The sequence below is a fragment of the Scleropages formosus genome, chromosome 4 (genome assembly GCF_900964775.1).
Source record: "Scleropages formosus chromosome 4, fSclFor1.1, whole genome shotgun sequence".
In the NCBI taxonomy this organism is placed as follows: domain Eukaryota; kingdom Metazoa; phylum Chordata; class Actinopteri; order Osteoglossiformes; family Osteoglossidae; genus Scleropages; species Scleropages formosus.
In genome coordinates this window covers 23,517,452-23,530,546 of record NC_041809.1, presented here as the reverse complement: position 1 = coordinate 23,530,546, position 13,095 = coordinate 23,517,452, and the positions used below count along the sequence as shown (strand labels likewise).

Sequence of the window (13,095 nt, the reverse complement as noted above, 5' to 3'; positions counted from 1 at the left end):
TTTGAGCAAGCTAGGCGGTGGTCCACAAGATGACTTTGTCAAACAAATCTGTACAAGTTAGGTTGAATAGTATACCTTCTGAAAACAGGGTGTATTTTCACAGTACCAAAAATCATCTAACCGTAGTCACGTGTTAAAGAATTTTTATTTCTCCTCATTATATCACTTACGGGGGGTGCGGTGGCGCAGTGGGTTGGACTGGGTCCTCCTCTCTGGTGGGTCTGGGGTTCGAATCCCGCTTGGGGTGCCTTGCTGCAGGCAGGCGTCCCGTCCTAGGTGTGTCCCCTCCCCCTCCAGCCTTACGCCCTGAGTTGCCGGGTAGGCTCCGGTTCCCCGTGACCTGTATGGGACAAGCGGTTCTGAAAATGCGTGTGTGTGTGTGTGTGTTCTATACTAAAAAACTTCTTTGAAAAGATATATCCCTCGTTTATTTTTTTGGCTTAATGACTCCAGTGACGTTTTACGTTTAGCTTGAATTGTGTTGCCCACTGGCAGCGGTTAATGCCGTCACCCTGCAGCCTGAAGGTTCCAAGTTCGAATCCCTGCACTGCTACAGTGCCTCAAAGACAACCCTCAATCACCCAGTGCAAACAAGCTGCTGCTCTATTAATCTTTGTCATTGCAAAAGTTGCTTATGTGCTATTGTAGGCCAAATAAAGGTTGTTAATAATAACAATAAGCCCCTCGTTGACAGTAGAGAGTACTTTGTTGCATGACTCGTACGTTTCTGGAAACACTGATATCCAGACTTTGGACTATTGTGTTACGAAACGCGTAACTGGGTCGGTCACTTTACGGCATTTGACGGGGAAACTCAGTCTATTTGATTATCTTGAAATTTCCACATATTAACTCAATAATTGACATGATGTGTGTTGCTCATACAGTTGTGTATCTGCGGTTTCGTGGAACGCTATACTATCACTTAGTGTAAAGTACCTGAATAAATGGACTAATTTGAATGTAAAAGCAAGAGCTTCGTCAACTATGATTGACGGACTGAGTCTGCGTAGTAAGTCATTGCGGTCACGTGCGGAGAGATCTGAGTCTGCGCAGTGCAGTTGGGCACACTTTTCTTGGCCTCTGATTGGTTGTGTCCCCGGCTAGGACTTTTCGCCCAGTACTAATGTTGTTTGAGCAGCCGCGTACCTGGTTTTCTGCGTTTCCAGGCTTCAGTAAGCAGGCGAAATGAAAGCAGTTTGCGTTCTCAGAGGCGCTGGGGAAGTGACGGGCACTGTGTTCTTCGAGCAGGAGGTAAAGCAGTGACATTCTTGTCCTGGGAAGAGCAGCCGGTTTGTTGACTTATCTAGCGCTACTGCTGAGTCAGGCCTGAATGCTGAGAGACTCTGCGCTGTTGAACTTGAGGCTCAAGTTCAATTATACTTTGCGTCAGATTCGGTCGAAAAGCCGTATAATATAATATATGTTGTACTTTGGACAGTTCCCAGGTGATGGTAACATGATTATTCAAGGTTATTTCAAGCGAACTTTTTATATTCAAGTCTCTGTGCACACACGTATTATATATATGTATTATATATTAGCGATCCAGAAACTCGTGTCATCCAGTCGGTAGTACGCCTGTAGTAGAGAGGCGGCACTCCCGAGTTCCGCGCGCCGAACCCGACAGCCGCAATGAAGGGACACTGTCGTCAGGCTGCTCAGCCCGCGGGGTCGTTAACTATGCATTTAGGTGTGGTGTGTTGCATAACCCGTGTCGGCATAATCGCTACTGCACTAACTAGTACGCTAACGATCGGATCGCGTGTAGCGCTGCACCTCCTGACACGACGAGGATGAGGCAGCCGATAAACGAATGTAAGCAGTTCAGCTTCTCATCATGCCTGTGTGTGTGTGTGTGTGTGTGTGTGTGTGTGTGTGTGTGTGTGTAATTACTAATTGATGCATTTATGATTTTACATGACTGTTAAAGGCCTCTAGACACTGGAGGAGAACACTGCTCGCTAACGGCCCTGTAGCTGCTACTGCTAGCACACAATGAAAAGTCTTGGTGGACGCGAAACGCGAGTCTGTTGTCGAATAGGTACTTAGTCGCGTGCGGGAGCGCGGGAAAAGGGGGAGGGGGCGTGGCCTGGGACGGTGACTGAAGATGAGGTATACTGTTGTAACACTTGCACACTTCCCTTCATTTACCGTTGCTCAGTGATTCAACAGAAATGACTTCGCAAAGCCCACAAAGAGGTGGGGTCTTTACTGGACGAATGTATGGCGTTTTAGTTTTGTGCGCTACACACACGTCGGAGGGGAGATGGCGCTTCTTCGCGTTGCGTTTTCTGTGCGGCCCCGCAAAGCGAACACCGCATGGACCATGGCTGGACATCAGAGGAACTGTCTGGCAAATGCTTCCAGGGTGTTACAAATTAGGTTTAACACGTGTCATTGATGGAACATTTTGAGATGCAACTTGAACTTGGCATGAATATTTTTTAAAAAATATAGCTACTATGAAGCACCAGCCTTTACCTGCGGTATATTGTTGTAATGCACAAATGACATGCTACTGCTGGGAGGAAGTCAGTGCTGTAGTGCTTGTTTAAACCTTAATTGTGGCTTCCTCTGGCAGAATGAGTCCTCTCCTGTGAAGGTCACCGGTGAAATCAAGGGCCTCACCCCAGGCGACCATGGTTTCCATGTGCATGTTTATGGGGACAACACCAATGGTGAGGTGCCAGTGTCCCCTGGAAGAATTCAAAACCAAGTGCAGACAACACTGAAATTAAATGTTGCTGTGCTACTTTTATCTAAAATATAATCACAGCCTACTGCAGCCTTCAGAAAGACACATTTGTGGTTGTCATTTCTTCTGTTAAGTCACCAAAGGTATATTTGCATTCCCCCCCCCCTACCAGGCTGCATTAGTGCCGGCCCACACTTCAATCCTTTCCAGAAAACTCACGGGGGTCCCACGGATGAAGAGAGGTGAGGCAGTGTCTAGTCCCCCATTTATTGAAGTAAGCAGACACATTAAGGTCACAGAGAACATAATGCTTGTTTTGTGACACCAAACACCATACGTTTAAGCAACGAGGTAGTGTCTAGAATTGTGGTAGTCTTCCTGGTGTCCTGGCTGAGAACTCTGCCACTTGGCTAACTTGTTGTTGCCTTGGGGGTGGGAGGGGAATTCTGAATTTTATAAATGTTCTTTACAGAAAGGGAACATTTGTTGTGGAATGTTTTTTCAGACTTGGGTGAGCATGTGGTTGTCAGACAGGATACAGATATTTAAAATGGGGAATGAAAATTCTTGTTCAGAATTGAATTCTGGAGATCTGCTTTTCCTGATCTATTTAAACAGAGCTTTGCTGTTCAGTGCAGGGGACTGTTAAAATGTAATCTGCTAGTGTGTATTTGCTGTATGTAGTAGTTACAAATGGTTATATAAAGCTTATTGTTCAGTTACAGTATAATTCTATTAGTAGAGAATTGCATTACTGTTCATTCAGACCTTAGATAATGTCAAAAGTATGTAAACTGAACCATGGAAGTGTAAATTCCTGGTGAAAATGCCATGCTTTTACTGCTTAGGCATGTTGGTGACCTTGGTAATGTGACTGCTGGAGCTGACAACATAGCCAAAATTAACATTGAGGACAAGGTTATATCCCTGCTTGGACCAAACTCGATCATTGGACGGACAATGGTGGTGAGAGAAGTATACGTTTGTGACTCCCTTTACGCCGTGTACTGCATTGCACGTGTTCTCCAGTTTGTAAGCATGTCTTTCCTTGTTGCAGGTCCACGAGAAGGCAGATGACTTGGGCAAAGGGTGCAACGACGAGAGTAAGTTGACGGGCAATGCTGGAGGTCGTCTTGCCTGCGGTGTGATAGGCATTGCTGCGTAACCACCGTTGTAGGAGTACTGGACATGCCACAGGGCATGGCATAGGCCGGTATGGGTGCCCTTGTAAAATTCCATTCTGTTTCTTGAGGCTCCATCACCTTCCTTCCTACAGAAGATGAGCCATATTATAGATAAATGGCTAATAATAGTAAATCAGTTCTGTACTGTGCTATCCTTGTTTCATCTCTGTATCAAAATCAGTTTTCTTTTTGATAGTGGTGCCCCTGCAAAATAAAATGTTGGTTGGAACGTTGTTTGCCTTTTTTTCCCCCCTCCTTTTGACAAGTATAAACTCCAATTAAAAGAATAAATGGTTTTCCAGGACAGGATGGGTTTTGCTACTTGAATGCTCGTTTGGCAAGTGGGTCCGTTTCTCGCAGTTATCAAAATTGAACACTAGAGGGCGATATTGGAACGTTCATCTGTGCCTCACCGGCCAGAGTACGGTGTTTTCGGGCAGTAGAGGCGAGATATGATCCCTTTCCGTGTCTTCAGCTTCTGACCTGAGAGGGTGACCTTGCATCTGCTGCTGCTGCTACAAAACAGTGACATGCACTGCTGACGTGCATGGGCAAGTAGACACCCTTTTGGCTGTTTTCACTGGAGGCGGACATGAAGGAATGGGTAAAATCTTTGTGCTTCCCCTGGAAAACAAATTTAAAATCATAGGGATATTCACCATGTGGGGAAGGTGTACTTTAATTCCCCTTTGTGGGAGGGCAGCAGCGAGTGTCCCATTAGGGTCTCCTTTTGCATCACGAAGGCTCATCGTTAGAATTGCAGTGTGCAGTAGTACCTCAGGTGAATCTACTAAAGACAAGAGTTGATACAGTAAGGGTACATGGCGGTGTACGTGTGGAGTTGAGTAGCATTAGCTAACCTGCCCTGGGGAAAAAAATCATGAGGTAAATAAAGGTTAATAAAATAACATGAAATTAGATCTAAACGCACAGGGGGAGTTAGAAGTACATGGCTTGATGACGTTCAAGTTCACGCCTCACCACACTACTGTATAGACACTGTACACACGAGGGGGTCACCGTGTCACCACTTCCACTGGCATCGGGGCGCATCACGCGTCTCCTGCGCTCGAGGCGAGAGTCCCGCACGCGCTGTGCGGTTGGTGTTGGCGGTTTGCAGGCGCGCGGAGCTCCTCCCTTCGCAGGAGCGCGGAACAACATGGCAGCGTGTATGAATCGTGAATTGCGGTGACAGATGGCCGTAATACCCTTCATCACAGGCACCAAGGCCCGTGACCGTGACAGTGACCCTCCGCGCGTGAGACGCAGGTAAGGTCACGTGAGACGACGGACGATAAAATTCCACGGAGAAAAGAACACCTCTGTTCGCGGCTGTGTCGCGTGGACGTGTAGCGCAGCGCAGCAGCAGGTGATTCAAAGGTTACCGCTGTGTTTACCTGCGCGGAGCGTCGCACCATCACACCGTGTTTGACATTTCAGTCAGCAGTCAGAGCGCTCAAGAATGACCGCTTTTTCAAAGCCTGGCGTGAAACTCGGATGTGTAGTAGCTGCATTTAATTGCAGATCCTCGTGTAACTAATTTCTATGACAGACGTGGCGCCGACTGCCCCCCTCCAGCGTCACGTGCTGCCAGGAACACTGTTTTGACTGCGGGCGCGTGCCGCCGTCTCTCTCATATACAGAAATGAATATTCGTCCCTTCTAATGACGTTTAAATTACTGTAACTCTTGAGCACTCGCTTTGTTTCGGTTTGCCTCGCTATTTAAGTCGAAAAGGACAATATTTCCACTCCAGTGTCACAGTGTCACTCACTGTAGTGTATTGCAATCAGTTCGGGACAAACTGTGTGTAATGAATGTTACGTATTCAGTTAAAAATGAGCGGAAAGTGTCTGTTATTTTTCAGTTTTTTTTTTTCTCTTCCATGTGGTCCTGGCAGGAAAAGACGGACAGAAACAGTTATATAAATCATGATTTTGTGACCGAGTTGCACTCGTACTTGCCTTGGCTTTCCAGTAATTTCTTGCTGTCCACGACTCGGGGCCCAGCGGTAGGGGGGTACATACATTTTTATGCATTATGGCATTTTTAAACGGCACAATTTTTGAAAAAAAAAAAAAACACCACAGAACTTTCGTTCTCTTCCGCTTCTGCGGCCAGTAACACCATGTGTGCCAATGTACTCGATAACGTCAGCGTACATCTCACACCCACGTATTATACAGTGATGTAAAATTGGCTGTGAATGTGCTGTGTGTTCTGTGTCGTGTGTGTTGTGTGTGTGTGTGTGTGTGTGTGTGTGTGTGTGTTGTGTGGTCCCCTTCTCATGTCCTTGTATATTAAGTGTGTGTGGTGTGTGAGGAGAGAACGCCTGGGTCCGTGCCACTCAGGTGTTTCCTCTTCCTGGGAGATGTCTTCACTGTAACATTGCAAACCTTAAGGGTGGAGCGACATTTTCTCTGAGCTTTTTAAAGAATCCTTGTAAACTCAGAAATAACATTGTAAAACACATTGATTTTGTGTGTCTGGATAGCACTGGTGTGTCACATAACCTGGGCTGTGTACTTGTGTATTGGTTGGACTAAGTCTAAGGCTCAGCCTGAGGAGTTTGTTTCCTCCCACAGCGAAGATGTGTTTCACTTGAATTGGTGACTAAATTGCCTGTGGTGTGTGTGTGTGTGTGTGTGTGTGTGCACGCAGGAGTGTGTGACATTACTCTTTTGCATAAATAGGAGAATGCTTAGCGAGCAACCACAGAAAGTGCAGTGTATTCATCTATGTAAAGTCACTTTGGATAAAGTATAATCATTGATGTTTTGGAAATAAGTGTGGGTTAAAACGAGTAAATATATTTACAATACGAATAAATACCCCTTTGAGCTGTAAGAATTTGGGCTTATGAGGGCTTTTGAAAATGTGATGCTCCTGCTTTGGCTTTTGAGGCATCTCTTTGTATTTATGTGGACCAGGTTTGAATTGTGCACCTCCCAACAGCTGAGCGGTGCGAGACAATTACATTTGTTCATTTCACTGTAAACAGAGACTGCCTTGTTATGTTGTGTTATGATAACTACATTTGTGTCTATTTTAATAGTATTTGGATATATTTTAACATAAATGGGTGTCACTTTTGCCACTTGAGAACACATTTTTAGTATTGAAACTTAAGGTAATTACATCTTCGATTTACATTTATTTATTTAACAGTTGCTTTTCTCCAAAGTGACTTCCAGTAAACACTATGTAGTATTATCAGCCCACACACCTTATTTACCAAGGTCATTTACACTGCTAGATACACTACTTACAAGGGGTCACTCATCCATACATCAGTGGAACACACACTCTCTCTCTGTCACTCACACTATGGGGGAACCTGAACAGCATGTCTTTGGACTGTGGGAGGAAACCAGAGCACCCGGAGGAAACCCACACAGACACGGGGGGAACATGTGAACTCCACACAGACTGAGCAGGGATAGAACCCACGTCCTCTCACACCTCCCAAGCGTTGTGAGACAGCAGGGCTACTCACTGTGCCACCATGCCATGCAGTTTATGAGAATTCATTTTCTGAAGCAATTTTCATGAATGCATTACCTTTATAAGGTGTGAGAAGACTATAGTATATACAGTATGCCTGGAGTGTTTGTGCTCTGAACGGAATCCAAAACCTGTTCTCCTGTGTTGGAGTAGGACTGTTACTGTGTCACAGCTTGTTACCCTAATGATAGAGCAGTGTCTGTCTGGTCTGGTCATATCTTGGCTCACTGGCTTTTGGGCTGTCAAGAGTGTTCCCTGTGATATGATCACCCAAGGCACTCTGGAAGACCATCCATGCATCTGTAGGAATTGTGCTGTGTGGGCAACAGACGTAGTTGCAAGCCTGCCTATCTAGGCTGTCCATGAAGCAGCACAGCATTACAGAATGTGCGTTATATCTGTGAATATCACATCCCCCCCACTCCCCGCCCACCACACGCATGACCAGCTCTGCCTCCCTGAGTTTGAAACGCCTTGCTTGGCCGTCACGTTGAAGAATCTTCCCCCTGATTCGTGTGCCTTGCCTTTCCTTGGAGTGTCGGAATAATTTTGGACCAGACTACGCTCTCTAACAAATTTCCATTTCTATTGCTGGATTTAGTTTGATGAATAGCTACGCTGATCCACCCTTGCTCTCTGATGTGTACGCCTCTTAGCTACTTGCCTTGGGACCTGGTAACCTTGGATACTTGAAAGGACAGTGCTGATGTCCTACAAATGACAGAAAGTCTTATTTGACTGACAAAGGGGAAGTTGGTGCGGGATTTACACTTTCCTACAGAACATGCTCTATATTATATATGAAATCATAGTACATACTACGTGATTAATTATTGTAAATTCTTTATAATGTTGCTATGGTGTGCCTAAAACAATATTCCTTAAATTGTGCAGTTTAACATAGTCGTCAAAAATTGTCCACTTTGACTGTGTTGTAAATGTGAAATCTTTTAATTTGCCTTTTTGAAAAAGCATTGACAAAAACAGCAGTGCTTCAGTCTGGACAGGAACATCTTCCTGAACTGGGATGGATACTTTTATAGCTTTAAGAGCAATAGACTAATTTTCTGAGTAGCGTGGTACCCAAGACGAGATGAATAGTTGTTTATCTGATTTTAAGATGGCCCGATGAATGGGTAGAGAGTGATGATATCTTTTTGATGACCTTTGTTTTTGAGTCAGTGAGGGGAATTGTTTGCTTGTCCTGTGTGAATGACTAGACATTGGTCTCCTAGCAACACAGGCTTTCTCTGCGAAAGTTATTCCGCGGGTGGTGATTCAAAAGCAGAGCTGTTGTTGCGGTTGCAGGTTACGTAAGATTCGTCGCATTTCCAGCCACCTATGAGAACGTGCTGGAGTGTGTCGTCGAGGATTTCCCTTTTTTTCAGCTGGAAAGACAACTTTCAAACGATACTAACTAGTCCATGATTACAGAGACCAGAGGGCTTGAATTACTAGTTGCAGAAAACCACACACTGAGGATGTTTCATCTTTTCCTAATGTAACAGCAAGGGTGTGATTAAATGACAAAAACAAATAACCTGAACAAGAGCAGGTAGGCTTCATTTTTGGGCTTTAGGTTTTGAAATTTCTTCAGCCAGTGCTGAGAAAGTGAGTAATTGACTTAATGTCAGTTTGGTAGAATTTGTGAGTCAGTGTGTGGTCTAATCTCCACTAATTCCTTATGCACCAATTGCACATTTAGTTCAAAGCGTTCTACTGGTCTAATTCTGGATGCCGTTGTTCAGCCGAGGCATCCCCCCCATCGTGTGACTTTCTCTTGGTCGTCTCACCCTGCGGGATTTTCAGGTTCTCTGACCCGCACCGCATATCCTGCCCTTGTTGTCTGAGTAACAAAGGACTGGCCTCCACCCTATGCTTCAGCCACACATTTTAGAAGCCAAGGAGGGAGGTGGCTTGACAGTCATTGGTGACTCTGGCTCAGAATTTGACCTTCTGCTTCTGCACTGGTTTACCCGCAGTTCTGTGCAGTGACAGGGTATGATGGATGCTGCTTCACACACTCACACAGGCTCTCCACTGTGTGCGCACATGTGTATGTATGTATATATAGCTCTTAAAGTGGTACATGGTTAGACTGTTGCATGTCCTACGTTAGCGCTCTGTGCTGTAGTGGCCCAGGGAGCAGAATTCAACCAGTCAACCAGAGAACCAGACTTTTCCAGCTCTGCAAGTGGGTTTGGGTGAATAACGCTTCTTTGCACGTCTCTTATGTCACCCGATAAAGCTTGCAGCCCATCAAGTGAAAGGAAGCAGGTGGCTCACAGCATGCACGCTGGAGGAGGTGCGTGCCACGATTAAACTGGGAGAGGAAAGGGTGAAATACATAAAAATGCCCTGTTTCTCACGTGACATCTATCTGCACTGAATGACAGGGCCCTTCTTGTGTGTGGGCTCTACCATTTGGCCGCCTCCCCTGTTTGCTGGCGAGCCCGCGTTGCGGCAGCTGGAGGAAGTCACTCACGGCTGCCGCTAACCTAAATTTGAACCTGCACATATTTAAAGCAAATGGGCGACAGCTCAGGCAAAATCAGTGACATCTGTTTCAGACTGCGAGGATTTTTCAGATTAGACTGAATTAAAACAGTGAATGCAAATCAAGCATCAGGACATACCGAGGGATCAGGCAACACAGGCTTTTTTCCTTCTGTTACTGATATGAGAGGGCCACATAACAGCCTATTCTTGTTCGGAGGACAGACAGTAAATGTTGAAAACGGCCACATGGTAACTCATATGTTAACTCACAGTTAACTGGCCTCATGAAGATGCTTCTCTGCTGCTGCAGCTGTCTGTAAGTGTTTTTAATACGTTGCTTTTGAGGCCAAGACACGAATTCTGCACGTTTCAGTGGTGTTTGGACCACAGACAACCCTGTGAACCTCTTTGGCGGGTTCTGCTCCTGTCGGCTTCTGCACAGCATCGAGCCATGCTACTTCAGCTTTCTTCCTGTATCCAAGGGTTAGGGTTGGAATTCACTTTTCATTGATGTCTTCTGTCTTTACGGTTCTGTTTTTTTTTTTTTTTTTTTGCATTAAAGGTTGAATTCATACCTAAATTCTTGAGTGTCATATGTATGTATGTTTTGTATATAAGCATTTTTTAAGCGCGCTGTACGTAATAGTTGCAAAGGAGCAAAACAAGCACAAGGTGACAGCCGTACAATATTACAGTTATTTCATGTGTTATGATTACTAATGTTAACGATTAAAGTAATTGTGTCTGCTTTAATCAAATTCGGTAATTTCAGCCTAAATGGTTGTCAGTTTTGAGGCTTAAGAATTTATACAAATTTTTACCTTTAAAATAAATGGTATTTAATTTATGAGAAAGTGAGGGGTTTTGCAGGAACAAACTACCACCATAAGGGGCGAAAGACCGTTTGAAATGTCATGTGACAGAATGCGTTTCATAAAGACCTTTTAGTGTGTGAGTGACACAGAGAGAGTGTGTTTCACTGATGTATGGATGAGTGACCCAGTGTAAGTAGTGTATCTACCAGTGTAAGTCACCACGGTGAATAAGGTGACCAATGAACACTACATAGAGTTCATTGGAAGCCACTTTGAAGAAAAGAGTCTGCTAAGTGAATAAATGTAAATGTAAAGAGCGCCTACAAAGTGCACTGCTGTCACTTTGACTGCGGTTCTGTGTCCACCTGCTGTATACAGAAGGGCTGTGACTTTGTGGGACATTCCTCCCATGGTGCTATCAGTTGGCACATTTAAAAGGAAGTTTCACATGCGTTTCCTAAGAGGAAAAAGGATGTAATTTGCATGTGGTGTTGGAGCGCAAAGGTCCTCTTTGAACTGGTCAAAAGTATCCCTCAGATTTTAATAGCCCAAGGGCTAGGAGAATAAGATGAACAAAGAAGTCTTTTAAAAAAAAACAGTGAGTCAGTTATTTGAATGGGAGCTATTTAAATCACTGAATTCAAATGCGCACATCAATGCAAATAGATTGGCAAAACGCTTGGAGGGACTGTTGTCTTGGAAGTGTCTTGTTCCCTCACAGAAGCTCAGGGACTCTGTACGCTAGTAACTGGACGAGAACGCAAAAATACAAACACATGTGCCATGGGTAGGGTGCTACTGTTCGTCTAGAAGTAAAGCTCACTGAACCTGGCAGGGCACAGAGGTTCTGCTGGCTTCCAAAACCACAGGATCAGCAGGGAGTAGATGAAATCTGTTTGCAAGACAGCAAAGGTTCTGCAGCTCTAGAGTGGGAGAAGGGGCCTTAGAGTTTGTGGACGTGATCCCTGACATCCTTCTAACTAAGGTGGTCTCACGTGTGTGCACATTCCTCAGTGCAGGTGTGAGGATTCTGGTGAGCTTCCAAACAAGCCGGGACATGTGGAGCTTCTTTCAAGTGGCAATGCCGTGGAGAACCCAAACTGTCCCACCTCCAATCTTTTATTGTTTGTTTTTTTCCTTCTTCAGTTCTCAAATGGACGAAATTCTAGAATGTTCACACCCGCACGTAAAAGAATGCTGTTCTTGTTCTTATGATAATCTGAAAACTTTGCTCTGTATGTCATAGTTGTACTTGCTCTTGGTTAAAAAACACTGTTTGTGTGGTGCTGTACAGATGATTGCTTAAAATGTGCATATTTCACATTTTTTAAAAACTTCCCACCTTGAATTATTCATTTTCTCCCCACGTTTGCATTAATCACTCATTCAGTTGCAAAAGAGTACTAAGTAAATGGTTTAGTGTTCTTCTAAAAGTTTGCATTTCTTTTTACATTTTTTCTTCTAAGCAAAGTCAAATAAGCTTATGTGAGTAATAACACTCTTTCAATGCTGCACATTTAATGTCCAGAAGGGTTTTCATTAAATAAGCAGTAGAGTCAAGAAACTATTCTTTAGTTCTCTTAATTTTCTAATTATTGTAACTTCTCAGAAATTCAATATGAGCTGTTTAAAGCATTTAATTAATTATTTGATCAAATGGTTGATTAATTAGTTAATTACTTAATTAGTATTTAGGGCTGTGAGACAAAGACCACCTGATGACTGTCTAACTGTCCAGGGTGCATCCCCTTCAGCCTTATGTCCAATGCTACAGGATAGACTCTGGAACCCCGTGACCCTGCTTCGAGCAAGTGGTTATTGAAATTGGATGGATATATGGATGCTCAGCTCAAAAAGAGCGATGTGCTGTGCTCAGTCAGGCGTCCTATTGCATTATCTATGAGCCAGGCGCATCCTAGGCAGGTTACCAGCTCCGTGTGGAACAATCTATCCCAGTGAACTGTGAAATAACGTGCAGATGATTACATTAAGGCTTCTGTCCTACCTCTATCTCTGTTGCCCCATGTCTAGAGCTCACTGGTATTTTATCCTTTTTTTCCCTAATTAAACCTCAGATACACTGAGCACCTCACAAATATGGTGATGGTGTTTAGATTTTGTTTTGTGAAAGGAGGAGGAGGAAGCTCTTCTCTGCGGGAGCCTGCTCAGTATTCCCACGGCATCCGACTGAAGTGTTCGAGCACAGGCTCATGTCCGCCGCTGCACAGTGCTCCTCTCTGATCTAATAGGAATGTTTAAAGGGTCCTGACAGCCCTCACTATTATCCCCTTCCCCCCCTTTTATTTGAAGTCCTTCTTTCTGTTCTCACAGCGTGAGCCTGCATGTGTGTTTTCATGTGATTGTGCGCGCGCGCGTGTATGCGTGTGATGATTAC

General features: G+C 44.5%; 2 protein-coding genes across 2 annotated transcripts in view; both read left to right on the top strand.

Moving 5' to 3' along the window:
- The first annotated feature begins 1,076 nt into the window (after window positions 1-1,076).
- On the top strand, window positions 1,077-4,107 carry LOC114910435 (superoxide dismutase [Cu-Zn]-like). The gene is made up of 5 exons (XM_029251374.1): window positions 1,077-1,254; window positions 2,585-2,681; window positions 2,871-2,940; window positions 3,547-3,664; window positions 3,756-4,107. Exons 1-5 carry the CDS (start codon window positions 1,189-1,191, stop codon window positions 3,861-3,863), a joined length of 459 nt encoding a protein of 152 aa, XP_029107207.1. The 5' UTR covers window positions 1,077-1,188; the 3' UTR covers window positions 3,864-4,107.
- Window positions 4,108-4,964: 857 nt separating this feature from the next.
- The window catches only part of tiam1a (TIAM Rac1 associated GEF 1a), a 60,454-nt gene continuing 52,323 nt past the window's right edge, over window positions 4,965-13,095 (top strand). Inside the window, exon 1 of the mRNA XM_029251065.1 lies at window positions 4,965-5,151. The gene's annotated coding sequence lies outside the window, so the exon portion shown is untranslated. The remainder of the gene's footprint in view (window positions 5,152-13,095) is intronic.